Source organism: Alligator mississippiensis, chromosome 1 (genome assembly GCF_030867095.1).
Source record: "Alligator mississippiensis isolate rAllMis1 chromosome 1, rAllMis1, whole genome shotgun sequence".
Classification (NCBI taxonomy): Eukaryota; Metazoa; Chordata; order Crocodylia; family Alligatoridae; genus Alligator; species Alligator mississippiensis.
In genome coordinates, this window is record NC_081824.1 from 345,557,645 (window position 1) to 345,575,693 (window position 18,049).

At 43.6% G+C, this 18,049-nt stretch overlaps 1 protein-coding gene across 1 annotated transcript in view; it reads left to right on the forward strand.

The window, feature by feature from the left end:
• IL18R1 (interleukin 18 receptor 1) overlaps nt 1-17,313 on the forward strand; it is a 38,565-nt gene extending 21,252 nt beyond the window's left edge. Inside the window, exons 6-11 of the mRNA XM_019485036.1 lie at nt 1,068-1,133; nt 4,540-4,684; nt 7,605-7,741; nt 10,927-11,088; nt 13,177-13,335; nt 14,902-17,313. Coding sequence (XP_019340581.1) covers nt 1,068-1,133; nt 4,540-4,684; nt 7,605-7,741; nt 10,927-11,088; nt 13,177-13,335; nt 14,902-15,305 — 1,073 coding nt within the window. The 3' untranslated portion in view covers nt 15,306-17,313. The remainder of the gene's footprint in view (nt 1-1,067; nt 1,134-4,539; nt 4,685-7,604; nt 7,742-10,926; nt 11,089-13,176; nt 13,336-14,901) is intronic.
• Nucleotides 17,314-18,049: the final 736 nt, after the last annotated feature.

The window sequence follows — 18,049 nt, forward strand, 5'->3', positions numbered from 1 at the left end:
CAAATGGCACTGGGAAGAGGAACTAAAATCCTAGGCTCCCTCCAGGGGCACAGTGCCTATCTTATTGAGCCATAAAGTCATGCCCTTATGCTTGCTGTACTTCTAACCCAGTGAATAATTTACACAGGGCTGCTCAGTGGTCCACTTCAATGGGGAGAGAGTTGGGAAGGGAACATCATGATTTTAGCCTATGACCCAGCGGGCATATCTATATAAGCTGTTTACCGGAGAGCTAACTAATTAGGTCCACAGTAAACATCTCAGCGTGTACACGTGTAGCCCTATTAGGCTGCAGTAAACTAATAAACTCCGCCGTAGGATGGTACTTGTAAAAACAATTTTTTTACTCTGCAGCACCGCACATACAGATGCTGACCCAACTGGTTGGAGCACCAGGGTGCCTTAGTTTTGGGCCTGCCTGCCAGCTAGTCCTGCACTGGACCACCCTTGTGCCCATGCCTCTGTTGCATGCTGAGCAGGGTTGGAGTAGCCCTGGGCAGGCAGGCTGACCCCCTCAGGGCCCCTGCTAGCCGGGGCTGCTCTGACCCGGCTCAACGTGCTGTGGTCCCAGGAGCACATTCAAATGCAGCACCTGGGACCAATAAACTCCAGTACAGTATGCACCAGAGTTAATTGCTGTGTGTTAATCACATGTCTAGATGTGCCCAGTGTTTAGGCATTTCTTGTCCTGAATGGTAGATATGGATTCAAACCTGCTTAAGGTGGTGTGGACCTAGAGCTCAGGTCTTCCACTTTGTGGACAAGTGCCTTAACCACTAGGCTCCTGGGCAAAAAGTAGATTCTTCTTTTGATTAAATTGAATCAGACTTAATGGAAATATAGTAAATTGCTCATTGAGAGCGTGGGAGACCCAGGTGACTCTGAGGTGGAATTGAGTCAGTGTCCTGAGGGAAATGCTGAAATTGGAGGCAAGGGGTATATAATTCATAGTCACCTGAGGCACTAAATGGGGTTTGGGACTATAAGTTTTAGAAATGTTGCAATGTTTCATCTTCTAGTACTGAAATATTAGCTAGTGTTTAAAATATTGCACTTATTTATTTTAGATACCCCTGAATTTGTAATTCCGAAGATAACTGAACCTACTGAAGCTTATATAGAAACGAAAACAGGTATCTAACTATTTCAGGAATCTTTACAATAGCCAAGGAGTTAATACAAGTTTATTCTTATTTCTTTATGGGAGACAGCTTGAATTGAGTCACACTCAGAATTATTTAAATGATGTTCTCCTTGCTCTGATTAGGGCTTTTGGCCAGACTATGTATTTAATAGGGCTGTGTGAAATTTCACTGGGTGTTTTGTTTCAAAGCTGTTTTGACGTGTTTCGAGTTTGAAACAGTGAAATTGAAATGAAACAAAAGGCTTCAAAACAGCTTTGAAACAAAACAAGGTCACTCAAAACATTTCAAAAGTTTTGAAATGTTTTGAGTTTTGAAGCCGAGCTTACTTGGCTTTAGCACCGGTCCTAGATAGCAGCGGCAGCCTCCTGTCATCCAGCATGCAGATTCGGAGACTTGCATCCCCAGGAGGGCTGGGGGGCTGTATTGGACTCCTCCTGGGGGTGCGAGCCCCTGAATCTGCATGCTGAATGACAGGAGGCTGCCACTACCACCTGGGACCGGCGGCAGCAGCAATTTTCCCCGGCACTGGGCATGGGCTGCGCCCAGCGACGGTTGCAGGCAGCAGCCTGAGACTCCTGTCATCCGACACAGCTCCGGGGGCTCGCACCCCTGGGAAGAGTCTGGCACAGCCCAGCAGCCCTCGCAGGAGTGCAAGCCCCTGGATCTGTGCCTCAGTGTGAGGAAGCTCAGGCTGCTTGTTCCACCTGGGACCAATGCCCCCCTGCACACTCCCTGCCCGGCTCCAGCCCCCCCTGCATAACCCCCGCTCAGCTCCAGCCACCTCACAGCTTACCAGCATTAGCAGCCATGCCCTTGGCCCCCTGCATGGCAGGAGGCAGCGTGGCTTGGCCCCAGCCCCCAATTATCTGCTGCCTCTGCCACAGTGCGCTGATGCCGGCCGGCTCAATGTGGCACAGGGCTGTGTGCTTTTGGGTAGCTCCAGGCTGTCACCTGCGGCTGCATGCCACTCGCGGAGACTGCCAGCCACACTGGCCTGGGTCTTGCGTGCATGAGCTCTGCGCGCTGCTTCTGTGTACGCAGGACCCAGGCTGGTGTGGCCGGTGACCCCACGAGCGTTGCATAGCCCTGGGTGCCGGGTTGTCACCTGGGGCTGTGCATCACTTGCAGGAACCTCTAGCTACACTGGCTTGGGTCCTGCGTGTATGAGTCCTGCATGCCACTTCTGTGCATGCAGGACCTGGGCCAGTGTAGCCAGTGGTCCCCGCGAGTGGCGTGCAGCCTTGGGTGACAGCCCGGATCTGCCCGAAAGTACATGGCCCTGTGACAAGCCTTGCTGGGCCACAGCAGCTTGCTGTGGCAGAGGCAGCGGATACCTGGTGGCTGGGGCCGAGCCGTGCTGCCCTCCACCGTGAAGGGGGCCAAGAGCGCAGCAGCTGATGCTAGTAAGCTGCAGGGGGGCTGCAGCCGGGTGGGGGCTGCATGGGGGGGCTGCAGCCGGGAAGGGAGTGTGTTGGGGGGATGCAGCTGGGCAGGGGGCACGTGGGCGGGGGGGTGGAGCCAGCTGCGGGCCAAGCGGGGGGCTGTAGCCAAGCAGGGAGGTGAGTGGGAGGTGCCAGTCCCAGGTGGTACAAGCAGGCTGAGCTTCCTCTCACCGGGGTGCAGATCCAGGGGCCCTCACTCCCGGGAGATCTGCCAGGCTGTGCTGGACTCCTTCCAGGGGGTGCGAGCCCCCGGATCTATGCCGGATGAGAGGAGGCTGAGGCTGTGGCAGGAGCAATCTTCTCCGGTGCCCGGCGCAGCCGGTGCCCAGTGCCAGTCCCAGGTGGAACAAGCAGCCTGAGCCTGTTCTCGTCAGGGTGCAGATCTGGGGGCTTGCACTTGTGGTAGGGCTGCTGAGCTGTGTCAGACTCCTCCTGGGGGTGCGAGCCCCCAGATCTGTGCTGGATGACAGAAGGCTTTTCCTGCCACCTGGGATCAGTGCTGGGTGCAGCCTGCCCAGTGCTGGGGAAAATTGCTGCTGCCGCCAGTCCCAGGGAGCAGCGGCAGCCTCCTGTGATCCAGTACACAGATCCAGGGGCTCGCACCCCTAGGAGGAGTCTGGCACAATCCCACAGCCCTCCTGGGGGTGTGAGCCCCCGGATCTGCGTGCCGGATGACAGGAGTCTGCTGCTGCCGGCATGTGTGAGGACTTTTGGTTTGATCACTTTGAGGTGCAGTTTTCTGGAAACCTCAGCACCTACCTCCTTGACTCTTGGTAGGCCTTGTAGCTTGTTGAACGGCTAGTGAAAAAGGGATAGATTGTCAAGTGAGTAATAATAGAGAGCAGCTTCCCTCTTAACAAATGGTGGGTTGTCTAGACTTATACATTTTGATACAGAGCCTTTTTATGAGAATTGTTAAAACAATTCCAGTTGAATCTCGTGATGAGATGATGATGCTCCACTTAAATCAACTTTCTGTAGTTGTTTACTTAAACTGTGAAAGTGCAAACCTTACTGACTAAACATCCATCTTATGAAGCAGGTGTTCATAAATGTATTTACTTAAGCTATTGTTCAGCTTTTGTGGCATATGAAGGACAGAGTACCTTGAATTTGTGGACTGGTATTGACACTGGTATGGTCTTGAAATAACATCTTAAAATAGCATATAACCTCAGACCAGATTTCTTGTCGCAAATTACTTGGTAAAATCGTTCAAATAATCAAACCTCCTGCTTATGGGTTTCAGTCTACTGTGTATAGGGATCAGGAAGAATGTTTTTTTTCCCTTATGCAGCTGAAGCTAAGATAGTGAATGGGTGAAGTCAGGTGTCTGCACTCTGAGGTGAGACACAAAATCATCTTAGATATTTGGCTTGTGCATCTTGCTCACATGGTCAGGATCATACTAATTGCCAGATCTGACATCAGAAAGGAATTTTGCCTCAGTCAGGTTGACAGAGATACTGGGAGTTTTAGCTTTGCATTGCATCCTGGGAACTAATTTACTTGCTGGGATCACCCAGGCATGTGCCACCTAATTTTTCTTTGGCATTGCAGGGCTTAGGGCATTGATGGCACCTGAGTGTCTCCACCTCTTTGTCTGTGGTGCACAGTTTAATTTCCTGTGGATTGAAATGCTTTGATTTAACTAAAGTCTTTGGGCTTGAAACAGAGGTTTATGGGTAAAACAGGTCAGGTGATTGTAACAGACTTTTCTGGCCTTAAACTCTGTGAAATATCTAGGAAACATCTGCTTATGGAAAGAAGTCAGCTGGGTCAATACATGTGTTCACATTGCAATTTGCTGAAAACTTGGCTGTATCTTTGGACATGCCAGGAATTTCATTCAAAGTTACCTTGTGACTTCCAAGGAAATTAGTCTCCCTATTGCATTCTGAAAATTCATACTTATTCTGTATTGATGTTCATTTTTGTTATGTTTTGCTTAGGTAAAGATGAGGTACTCAACTGCACAGTTTTTAGGGGGTACTCTGTAGCCCTCAACGTTATATTCTATTGGCTTATCAACGATAAGCGTGCAGAGCAATGTTCTGACAGCTCTAACTGCGCATGTCAAGGGAACTATGAATACTTGTAAGTATGTTTACCGCAAATATTGCACTACTTTCTTTATGGTATGTAGCATTAATTAAAACACCTGAGTTGTTTTCGGTACCTGTCTCTCAAAATCTACCTACTAGCTGGCTGTAGGTTTTTGCATTAAATATCTGTAATCATTGCTTTTAAATTAGCTTATCTTTTTTTTTAAGAATATCTGCTAAGTCTGCTGTACATATACATACACAAACTATGTTTCAGACTTAACTACAAATATCTCTCATTGTGCTGTTTCTAGCCTTAGCGGATGCTAGGGGTGTGTAAAGTGGGCAGTATTCGATTCGGATTCCACCCAATTCGGGGGACAATGATTCAGTTTGCTGATTCGGATCACTATGTCGATTTGATTCAGCCAAATCTGAAGATTTGATTCTGATTTGGAGAATCAATGATTCGAGCATAGACACAGCTTTATATGTTTTTTCCACATACCTCGAGGTACCAGGTGCGGCTCATGAACACTGAGATGGTGGAGCAGATGGAGCATCCCATGGGAACACAGGGGAGTCCCCTGTGTGCTCTGCGCTGGACCCAGAAGTGGACCAGAAGTACTTCCAGTCCAATTCTGGGTCCGCCTGGAGTGCAAAGGGGAACCCCCCCTGCACCACCCCAGCTTGGTGATCGGCCATGGGAGGACCCCAGGTACCCTCCCAGACTCAGGAGACACTAGTCACCAAGCCGGGGGACGGGGTCCCCCATGTACTCTGAGACAGACCCAGAAGTACTTCTGGTCCACCTCCAGGTCCTGTGCGCTCCTGTGGGATGCTCCATCCGCCCCACCATCTCAGCATCCACGAGTCGCACCTGGTACCTCGAGAAAAACCTGGTACCTGTAGAAAAAACATATAAAGCTGTGTCTATGCCCAAATCGCCAAATCTCTCAGAATGTCTCCGAATCGATTTGGAGAGATTAATGGGTCTCCTGATTTGTTTCAGATTCAGAGATTTGGTACGCCAAATTGGGCCAGATCTCCTCCGAATTGAATCAGTGACTGAAGCTTTGCACAGCCCTGATAGATGCTCCTGTGCAATATTTCTGCATCCATTGTTGCTGTAGGTAAATTGTGGTCATGAGAGGAAGAGTAATATGTTACAGGAGTAGATAGAGCTGTAATGGCAACTAGAATTTCCATTCTGCAAAAACCTTTGAGATTTTGAAATTCAGTTTTGTTCCAAATTGAAAGCAAGACAAATACATTTCACATTTTCTGTGAAATGAATTTCTTGAAAAAATATGTTTCAGATCAAGCTAACTGTTTCTTTGTGATAAAACTGAGACATTTTGTTCTACATTTTAAAAAAGAGTATAAAAATTTGAGGAAAAATGTTTTATTACATTCCAAATTTGGGGGTGGGGTAGGAAATGTCTTGATTTAGCATTTTCCATCAGAAAACATAGTTTCTTCTTTTCTGGAAAGCTTTAGAAAGCACTAATAAGGAGCTATTTCATGAATTAGTTGCATTTTACCTGGGGATGAGAGAGTTTGCATAGCTTATATCAAAATAAACATTCAGAACACACCAAGAGAGCTAGCTGTTACATTAAGACAGGAAAGGGTTTGTTCACTCATCATACTGTGGTGACTTGTACAGATTATCATTTATGTGTTTGAAAAAGTCATGAAGGATTGCCACCTGGCTTTCCCATGTATATCAGAGGTGGGAGCGAGCAGGTTCATTTGAACATGAGATGCCTTGCAATAGCTAGGACACTGCAAAGACCTCTATTATCTTAAATGTTAGCTAATCTCATGCTCCTATTAGAGGAGTGAAATGCCAGTTATTTTCCAACTCTGCTATAGATCTAATGAAGCCCTATGTCAGATTAAGCTGTTTACTTTTAGGAATCGGTGATACTTACTTATCTGTTTTACTGGACTTCAGATGTAAATGTTTGATGTCACTCACAGCTTCACAATGAATGCTAAGCATATGGTACACTTATCAGGCTGGTCTGGACATTCCTTCCGTAATCATCTATGAAGAGTAAAACCTGTATCCCACATGACCAGAGGTTGGGATGGGTTTTTGTTGCTAGGTGCAAAGGGCATTTATACATGTGCTCTGGGAGTATGTTTGTGGGGGAAGAAGGTGGGGAGACACCATAATGAAAGCACATGAAGCGTCATGGGTATTAGTTTCCCCACACTGAAAAATGGTAGCAGGGGTGCTTTAACTAAAGCTCATTGAATGCTATTTTTCAGCACGGAGATGCTGATACACATGGCGCTGGAGTCTGCTGGACCATGGTAATTACCACACTCCAGCAGACTTGATTAAGTTAGTCTGCTCCAACTCACTGTAATTATAGCTCCAACTCACTATAATTATAGCGAACCAGAGCAGCCTCACTATGCATATATAGGCGCCCAAAAAGTCAGGCTTTGGAGAACTAAACTATGCTTATTCTCTTCCATACCTTATTAATAAAGAATATATTGCCCTCAGTGTATAAGCTTACAGTGAAAAAATTAAGGTAAGTATCTAGAAGGAGAACAAAAATCACATAGTTATGTTACTAATATAATCACTGGTTCTTTCATTTAATATTTCTGTAGTACAAAACACCTAATTTGTTTTAATATGAAGAAACAAATGATCCTATAGACCTTGCTTGGTTTCTGATTCTAGTGATTTATTAAATATTTGGTTTTATTTCTTAACTGCAAGGATAAGGAACATATCAAAAGACTTACCTGAAAGCTTTCTTAGCTGATTCTTGACCTTTTTGCAAAACTCATGGTAGGTGTATACTATGCCGATTATTGGAAACAGCCTCTTCTTTAAGAGTCCCACAGTGATGTTGGCGTTCAGTATTAGTGCTTTTAAAACTATTGTAACCTTTTTATATAGTAATGAAGAAAAACAGATCATAAACTCTGTATCTCTGTTGTAGTAATTTAGGAAACGAATTGTATGCGTCAAAACGACTATGGATTAAAAAGGTGACAGACGAGGACATGAATCATAACTACACCTGCATTCTGATTGTTCCTGGTAAAATGCAAAAACAAACTGTTAGACTGAAAAAAGGTACAGCATAATCTGATAATCTTTTTTTTCCTGGTATTTAATGACCTACAGGGCACGTCTACATGAGATGTGTACTGCAGAGTTGACTAATTATCTTCTCAGTAAATGTCTTGGCATCTACACATGCAGGGCAATTCAGCTGGAGTAAACCAATTAACTTTGCTGCAGTACTACAAGTAAATACAAGTACTGTCCTACTACAGAGTTTATTACTGTACAGTGGCACGTGTAGACACAAGGGTGCTTCAGTACCAGGGTTGCTTGCCAACTAGCTCAGCGCTCTTGTGCCCCAGCCAGCCCCTCTGTAATATGTTGAGCCGGGGGGAGAGGAGCCTTGGACTGTCAGGCTGACCCCCTGGAGCCCTCTGTCAGTCAGGGCTGCTCCGACTCAACTCAACGTACTGCAGGCTTGGGCGCACATTCAAATGGTGTCCCTGAGAGCAATAAGCTCCAGGACAATAAACTCTGGAATTTATTACTTTGCATTAATTGCATGTGTAGATGTGTCCAGAGACTATTACACACTGTATTAATTAGCATTTTTTTTAACAATAGGCTCTGTTTTACCAGGGGGGGACGTCATTCCTCTGAATTCTGCTAGTGTCCAAAATTCCCTCTCCACCATGTTCCCCTACATCCTCTCTGCTGCCTTCTGTTTGAAGACAACCGGATTCTAGCCCAAAGGCCCATACTGATATGTCCCATTTAATAGTCAATATGGTTTACAGTTGTTCAAGATAATTTCTTGTCTTCTAGTCCTACCCTATCTTGAAGCAAGAAAAAAATAGAGGACAAAGTTCAGAAAGAATAAGGCTAGGGACAGACATTACACATAAACCTGTTTAAGTGATCAGAAACTGCTTTAAATCTGTAACAGAACATAAGTTCAGTGCACATAAACCAGTTTCAAAATGGCTGAAACTGGTCTAAGATAAACCTGGTTGAATGTAGCATCAAACTTAACTGATTTGGGTCAAATCAGTTTATGGGACTCCTGTCCCAGACCCGTTCCTGGTTTAAGTTCAATCACAGTCCTCCCAGCATGCTTTGCAGCAATGGGGTGTGTTTTCTGCCGCAGTGGAGCAGGGCTGGCCCCACCCGCAGCTGCCAGCAGGAACTTTTCTGTTCCCAGCAGCAGGGTGGATTTCCCCATCTCATCCCCTTCTTGGCTGGGGAATTGACCCAGCTCCCAGCTGGGGCACAGGAGTAAAGCCCCAACTGCCAGCTTTCCCACTCCACTGGTCATGGGGTAGGCATTTTTCTCCTCTGCTCCCACTTCAGCTGGTGGGGGTGGTGGGGACCTGGGTCCCAGATGGGGACGAGGCCCTGGGCTGCAGCTCTGGCCAGGAGGTGCTGGGCAGCCAATGCTCTGACCCTCTGAGCTGGCTCCAGTGAAGCTGTGGCACCAGGGGCTGTGCTCATTCAGCGGCTCCTGGGATGGCAGCAGGGGTTTGGAATGGGGGTGGGGGAGTGAGGGGGAGGAGGCTGATATTTTTCCTTCCCACTCCTTTGTCAGCCAGCCTGCTGGCCAGGGAGCAAATGTCACTGGGTGATTGGCCTGGTTCCTGGCTGCAGGGAAGCCCACAGTCCCACGTGAGCTGGGAGCCAGGGCAATCTCCTGGCCACACGTCCTCCCCGGTCAGTGGGCCAGCTGAGGAGGGAGTGGGGGGAAAATGGCCCCCATTATAGGCTTCCCATCCCCTGTGCTGGACACAGCCTGGCTGAGGGTCAAGAATCAGGGTGGAGAGAGGGCTGTTTCCCTCCCACTCCCTCCTCAGTCAGTCTGCCAACCATGCAGGGGTCATGGCTCCCCCTTTCCCCAACACTGGGGAGACCCCAGCTGGGGGTCCAGTGCCAGGAGGAGGGGTGGGTTTCCCCCCACACTCCTCCTCAGCCAGCCCAGACTGAGGAAAAGGCGAGGCTAGGGGTATCAGCTCTAGGCATGGGGAGATGGGGGAAGAGATGGGGGGTCCTGTGACGGCCAATCACTGTGGCCGATTGCTGTGCTTGCTGCAGCTGCTTCCAGAAGTGGCTGTGGCTTCTGGGACCAAGTTCCGGCTGTTCGCTGCAGCCGCTCCCAGAAGCGGCCGCAGCCACTCCCAAAAGCGGCTGCAGTGAGCGCAGTGATCGGCCGGCACTTGCAGGGGGGGCACTGGTGTTCCCACCTGCCCCCCCTACCCATTGCCTGAGTGGTGAGCATGGCTGGTCAGTGGGTGCACAGGCGTTCTCAGGGGATGCACGTACACCCCCATGCACACCCTACACATTGCCACTGTGGTGGGTGCTGAGTGCCAAAGTGTCTTACCAGAGTGCTTTCTGCCACCTGGATACTGCTGCTACTACTTCTGTGGAATGGGCTCCCCAGGGACTGTCATTCTGGTGCCTTCTATAAACTGCTACCTGGGATGGGTGCCTTACTTGCCCACTCCTAGTTATGCTACAGATACTGTACTAGCTATGCTAAAATAGAGCATGTAAGGCACCTGAAACATCTAGTATCTTTGTGAAGGATTCCTGAAAGATAGATATAAGGGTTAAATATCTTTACTGGGAATGGAAAATGGAGGAGGAAGTCAAACAAGCTATAAGATCAAGTAAGTATTATCAGGCAAATGCAATGACGACAACAAAATCAGTATAAAAATGTTGGATAATCATGGTGGATAAAGGGAGGAGGAAAGGTAGAATATAGCCTGTTACCAATTCAGAAATGGGCAGTTTACAGAATGACTAATTTAAGATCTTCCCTTAGCACATGAATACATGAGAACACAAGAGGGATGTGTGCAACAAGCCTGTATAAAGATCTTTTGATAAAAGTGGATGAGGGAATATTTAGAAATGTACACAGATCAACAGTTCTGGATGATTACATCCTCAAGTGCTAAGAGTAAAAGTTCCTATGCCCATTTAAGGCTCAGGTATTTTGGGTTTTGTGTATCAAGTACAACTGATAAGTATGAAATACACTCCCTTTTCTGGGAGCAGGGTGCAAAGCTGCTGCTAAAGACTCTGAAATGAGCCTTGAAAGCTTTGTCTTGCACATCACCCATTTCTGTATAAACTGATGCATATTTGCTTGAGGCATCACCACAAAAGGATTCAGATTGACAAAAAGACTTGTAATTAAGACTGTAATTAAGAATAATCTTGTTTTGAGCAGTCTTGGGCTTTTGTTTTTGCAGGCAACATTTCTGACCTCCCCCCACATTTATTTACTACTGGAGTGATTGTGGCTATATTATCTTCATGTGTTGCTGTGCTCCTGGTGGTTCTAGGTGGGATATTCCGAGTTGACCTAGTTTTACTTTACAGGGATATAACTGGAAAAGATGAAACTGTTGGAGGTAAGAATTGGCCAGTGCTGCCATTGAACAAAGTGATATAAAAACTATTAAAAAAGGTATATTCTCAAGTTTGGTAGGTCATATAAAATGACAACTTTTCATATGAAAATGAAGGGGAAAGTCAGGAGTAAGACAGTCCATAGTGATGGTTGGGAATGGATAAATAATGCAGGACTTGATTCAGGAGAGGTAAATTAAATAAATATGTTTTTAAAAAGTTGCAAAAACAGGACAGAAAATACCATGAAGTACCTGACTCTAGGAGGAAATAGAAAAGATCAGAGTGTACTGTTTTAGCGCACACAGTCCTATAACGTACTTTCATTTTTTTCCCCGTAATGAAAGTGAGGGCACGACTGGTGAAAGGAAGAAAGAAGAGGTGATTCTGAGAAGAGGAAGCAGTCAAATTCCTTCTGTCCTTGCCCTCCTGGCTCCTTTGCACTCTAAACCCAATGTGTTTTCTTGGATAACAGAGGTCACAGGGAAGGTGACAGGCCATTGTTATGGAGTTTATCAGTTGCCACATTAAGCTGCCAGAATCTTACCAAGAAGCATTTAGTGTAGCCCATACTCAAGACACCATCGCTTGAGGTCAATAATTGGCCAACTACTTCTGGGTCCAGTCTTTTCTTTGTGGTTGAGTTTTTGATGGGGCAACTTGCACAATAATAGTTAGATGCCTTTCCCTTTGTTAGATTGCATATAGACTGGAGCACAGTGTATAGATAGCTCTAGTTACATTGGTTAGGGATCTCTTACTAATGGATGAAGATCAACTGTACTTGCCAGTACTATTTGATCTGTCTATTGCCTTTAATATTTTTGGTCATAAGATGTGGATTCATCCGTAGATCTCCAGTAGTATAGATGGGGCTAACCTTGAATAATTTCATTAGCATCCAGGTAAGACATCCCACAGTCTCTATACCCATAGGGCTTTCTCATGTGGAGTTTCTCACCTTGTGATCCCTTCTTATAGATGTAGAGGAGGCTATTATGAGGTTAAATGAAAAAAAAGTATGGACTGATGTTTCAATTTAAATAAAAGAAGAAATGTTGGTAAGGTAGGGAGGAAGAAGAAAAAGTACTGAGAGTTACGTCTGCTTCTCCGGTGAAAGATATTTTATCTGCTTTTGTTACTTAAGTTTGCAACTTCAGATTTTGGTTAGATTCACAGTTAAACCTCAGTGATCAGATTTCATTATGAGCCAGGATGGGTCTAGAAGGTAGCAGATTTTAACCCTAGACAGATTGCTTGGACCTTAGGGATAGGCCACAAAGCTCTCCTTTTTACAGTGGTTTGTGAGTTTCAGTTAGCTATTGCTATATGCTGCTTTATATTTCAGTATGTGTTTATGAGTAATTACCATTGACAGCTTCAGCCTTGAAACTTATTTTTTTGTTATGCTCTCCTTTATTTCTTCTGTAAATATTCATGATGCAACTACACACAGTAGTATAGGCCATGAAATGAAATAAACCTGGAATCTATATGATATCTTTTATGAAGCCATTATTTTCAAATGAGTAATACAATCTAAGGGTATAAATTAACATCTATCAGTTCTGTTTAATTCCTATCCTAGGAATAGGTTGTAACAAATAGGTTTGAATAGATCAAAAACGTATAAGTTTCAAAACAGCTCAACAGGTCAGGGATATTTCTGCAAACTTTTGAGAAAACAAATGGAATAGGATGGACTGTGTCAGATTGATACTGGTCCATGATATTTTATCTGAAAAATGACTGGAGAGGTGTTTGAGAAAAAGCTGCCGTCTCAGAAGCTTATTGGGGGGGGTGCAGTAATTACAGAAGTCAGGAAGAAGGGTCAGTTATCATAGTTGTTAAGCTGCAGATAAGTTTAGTCTAACACAGTGGCGCTCAATCTTTTGAGCCCATGGGTCAGATGAGGGTAGTGGGGCTTATCCACAAGCCAGCTTGGACCTTGTGCCCCAGGATCAGGCCCATGTGCCTGGATTGGGCTCTGTGCAGCTTTAGCTAGCACTCACACTCTGAGATGATATGGCACTGGGAGCCAGGTTTGGGCCCTGGCCTAACAAGACAAAAATTGGTAACTCTTTTTCCAGATGGAAAAGAATATGATGCTTTTGTGTCTTACCTGAAAGACTGCATAACAACTAATGATGGAGAGGGAAAATTTGCTTTGGAAATATTACCCAAGACACTGGAAGAACATTTTGGGTACAAACTGTGTATATTTGAGCGGGATATAACTCCTGGAGGAGGTAAGCAAATGAAATGACTTTACTATTAAATGGGTATCAGATTCTCACAAAAAGGCAGGGGTCTGCAGTTACAAAGAATTTAATGATGAGTCATGTTTGTCTGTGGAACATATTTTAATTGATTCCATGCTGCTTTTGTGCAGAAATGGTAGGATGTGCGCATTAAACACTGTATTTTCAAAACTAGAGGCTGTCTGAAAAGTTTCAACTTAATCTGTTCCTCTTTTCAGTGAGTAGAGGGAACAAAAAGAGGGTTTTGAGCCAAAAACCAATGAGAGGTCTTTATTGTTAAGCTTGGGTTTGCAATGGAACTGCTTTTGTTGTACTTTGAAACCAGAGCCATGTTTTTTTTTTCCTTGTGGCACTCTATAAATTAAGCTTCTGTAATCTTTACAATATGGAAGACAATTAAGCTTTTATGAAAACTGACTCTCAAAAAATCTAGATTTTTCCATGATTTAAATGAAACCACTAATATATGTGTGTGTCTGTGTGTGTATTAGTGGTGTTTCATTCAGATCACGGAAAAAATGGATTTGGGCTTACTTTTCTTTTAACCAAAAGTTGGTATTTCTTTTAAATCAGAGAGAACCAGGATCCCTGCTCATAAACATGATGGGTGCTGTAGAAATGCTTAAAAACTGTAAATGTGCTATAAATAGGTGACACTTTAAAGAACATTTGAAACAAAACACAGTAGGATATCATGCAGCTGAGCTCTAGAGGAAAATAAATTCTTCAAGTAGAAGATTTTTGCCAGTGCTTGTGCATGAGCATATCATGTGTGTAAGTTTTTGTGGGACTTAGGGTTTCACTTTTTAGTTGAATTATTAATTATTCTTTGTAACTAAAGAGTGATGAGATCCTTGCTTGTACCGTACAGAGTTGTTTATCTAGAGTAGGGGTTGAATCCAGTCCATGGAACCATTTGATCCGGCCCAGGGACAAAGAGCTTCAGAGGCATTTGGTGGTGGAGGACTTCGGCAGCAGTTGTTTTCCCATGCTCCTGCAGGGAAAAATGGTGGCAGAAGTTGGATCTTAAGTGCCTGTCCCCCTCCACCCACCCTTGCCCTGAACTGAGTCAGTCCAGCTCACAGCCTTAAAAGGTTGTTGGTTACTGATATATGGTACAGAGGGTACTGATAAGTAGGGTGGATAGTGATAAAAATAGGAAAGTGAATTGAGGGTTAGTGAATATTGCAACTGCATGGCTGAAATGACACTAGTTGAAGTTATTCTGCTGCTCTTCGTGGAATAGCTCTTATGGAATGAATTAGTTTGTAATTTGATTTCTAGCATGAAAGTAATGTACACTGACTAAGGTCAAATTAGATTTCCGTTGTGTTTCTTAAATTCTCAGAATTGTTTAATTTTCTACCATTATTTTCATATTACTTATCACTATTATAGTTTGAGTGAGCAAAGCATAAAGTAATTTAGTCATTTTACATTTGAAACATGTTATCCCCACTACAGAAAGATGTGTTAATTCGGTACCTGTGCTTTTAATTTATTTTAAGAAGTATAAATATAAATAATATTTTTTAATGTATCTTTAATTTGCAGCTGTTGTTGATGATGTCCTTTCATTCATTGACAAGAGCAGAAGATTAATTGTTATACTAAGCAAGAACTATGTTTCTGACAAAGTCATGTATGAGCTTGAGAGTGGACTACATAAGGCATTAGTAGAAAGGAAGATTAAAATAATATTAATTGAATACATGCCCATAAGTGATTATAATTTCTTGCCAAAATCACTTGCCCTTTTGCCATCTTGGAGAGTTGTACAGTGGAAAAAGGATCAGTCTCTTCCATTGAATTCAAGATTTTGGAAGAATCTTCGGTACCTGATGCCAGCAAAAACTTTCAAGTCAAACTCTGGAAGTCCCAATAATTTTCTGGAGCTAGTCTCAGAGCAAGAGACCCAGTCATTGACTGCATATTGGAAGACTAAAACATTCATATAACAACACAATGGAAAGCAAACTTGTTGCAGAATGAGCACATTGGATTATTTTAAAGGAGGACATAAATTGCACTTGCTTTAGGGAGGCAATGCGTTCCTAGTGGATAGAGCACAGGATTGGGACTTGAAAGATAAGGGGGTGATGTTCAGCTAGTGTAGGTAGTCAAAGAGACCATAGTAACCCTAACTCTGACCTGTACCCCCAAAGTATTGTATCCAATTCTGATTCTGCCTGAGATTCTGAATCACAGTTCTTCTATTTGTAAAATGTTCTTAATTATACATACTGACCATTGTAAAGTAGTCTGTATTTAGAAATGTGTTTACAGTTACGATTTCTGCCATAAAAACACCTGAGCCACAAGGTAACGATATATCCTGGCAAAAGACGAGTCCTTTAATAAGTATTATGTAACTGAATACCTGTTGAGGGGCATTTGAGAGGGAAAGGGGAGGAAAGATGACACTTTTTTCTGGAGACATCACTGGACATATCTTACTTTTAATTTGCTTTTAGGTAAGAGGCCTGACGAGTTGGAATTTTGAGGGTCAATGTTAACTGATAAATGGAGGTAAACAACCTACATTTACAGTGGTAAACTTTTTGCTGGAAAATTTCAATTACCCATTGGAAAAACAGAAACAATGCTTTCTCAAATGCCTGTGTGGAATGTGTTGCACTTGGAGAAAGTTCTTCCTTCCTCTCTGTGCCCAGCTGGCTTGGCTAGCTTTATCCTCTCCTATTTCCCTCATCAGCCCTTTTGGTGGAAACCAGTGTTAGTAGAAACCATGAAAAGCCTATAGCCCTTTAGGGTCCTGGTATTCCCTAGCATGGAAGTTAGAGGAATTACTGTTGTCTGATCTATCTCCTGCCATTTTATGCAGGATTTGGAAGGTTTGGGACAAGAAGACAGGAATATTTTGATACTATAATAGAAATAGGATTTGCCACCCTGGTCTGTAGATGCCCAAGTTTCCAGAAAGTATTTTTTTGGCAAAAATCTTGTTGGTCTAATAAAAGATACCATCTCTACTACGAGTCCTAATTGAAGTTTCCATAAGGTATTCATCATTATAACTATTTTTACAAGTTCTTACTATACTTTCATCTATACTATACTTTTTACTATACTTTTAACATGTTGAAACCATCTCTCTCTCTAAGGTAGATTTCTAAAAGGAATTCAGTAACTCAACCATAGTGGACCCATATTAAAGTTACTGACTATCTAGATGGTTCCAGGATAGCTCTAGATATGTCTCGGTGCTCCTGAAGAGTCAGTGAAATGGGACAGGAGACTTTTCTGCCAATTTTGCAAAATTAGTCCTAAATAAAGTGATTCTTTCTACCCTGCCCCAAAAGTTCCCGCATTCCAGGGTAGTGTTTATGCTGTGTCTGCTGAGAAGGAGAGCTATTTAGCTACTTGGTACTACGTTAAAGTGTCTCTGTTAACTAGGGGTAATGTAGACTATTTCCAATTTCAGAAGTCTGGTAACATCTGGGACTGTTTCTAGGACCTTCTATCTTTCTTGATTACTTTCTCTCTGGTACCTTTCTGGTACACTGTAGCACCCCCCCCCCAATACCTCTGTCATGTAGAACAGACTAAAGCCGATGGATAATCGAAGTGGACGTGGCTGCATTTTGAATTCACATTTACACACTTTCAATGTAATGGATTTTTCTGTTTCTCTTTTGTCAAAATTATGTGAAAATTTGGTCTTTACTGTATATATCTTCAAAATAAAGACTGTTGTAACCCTTTGGGACTTTTATATTTCATATTGTTTTTAAAACATTGAATAGGGTTATATTTTAATATACTTCATGATTGCTCCTAATACCTCCTTGTTAGCTGTGTCGCAGGAGGATATGGTATATGTGTCTATATTGTTTGAATGCTTTTCCTCCCTCCCTCCTTCCCTCCTTCCCTCCCTTCCTTCTTCTGTTGTATCAAACCTAATAAGTATATGCCTGTTTCTTGCTGTGAAATAAATACAGTATTTGAATCAAAGTTGTCTCTTTGCAGTGATCAGAAATATTTAATTTTTCCATATCCCTGCTGCTGATTTATTCCATGTTGTTGTATTTATTTGTCACTATAGTAATACTAACATGGGTTCAAAATTCCAATAGGCTTCAGTAGAAGCCAGTATTAGGGCTGTAGGGTAAAACCATTTCCTGCTCCCAAGGGGTTACAAGGAAAGATGGGAAAAGAAAGAAAGTTTAATGAAGAAATGTGTTAATTAGAACATTGGGTTGGTGCCCATGGAGAGAGATTCTCTGAGAAGAGGATGGTATGATCAGCTCAGAGAAAGCTGAATTTATAAGCATCATTTGGAACAAACACAGAGAGATGGATGGAGCATGGAGAAAAGACAGAGAGTGTAAAAGTTCCAAGTAAATATTAGACTGGTATAAGACAGGGATTTCATTAACAGTTAATGTAGTGATTGGTGGATATAGGGTAAATAAAGAGCCTAGAAAACTGGTGTGGGGGAAGAAAAGGAGACAAGAATCAGATATTGCTGTGGTTGCAAGTCTGGATGGAGGGAAAGATAGAGAAGCTGACATGGGGGGGGTGTAGCGTAGTGAGATTAAGAAGAAAAATACTTTTGATTTAAAAAAATGAAATTTTGGCAGCAGTGAAGTATATAGGAGACGATGTCTAAAGGTTTGCCTACTAGGTATTCTGTTCACACGTACACTGTGCCTTGGATGAGCTTGCATCACATGATCTGCCC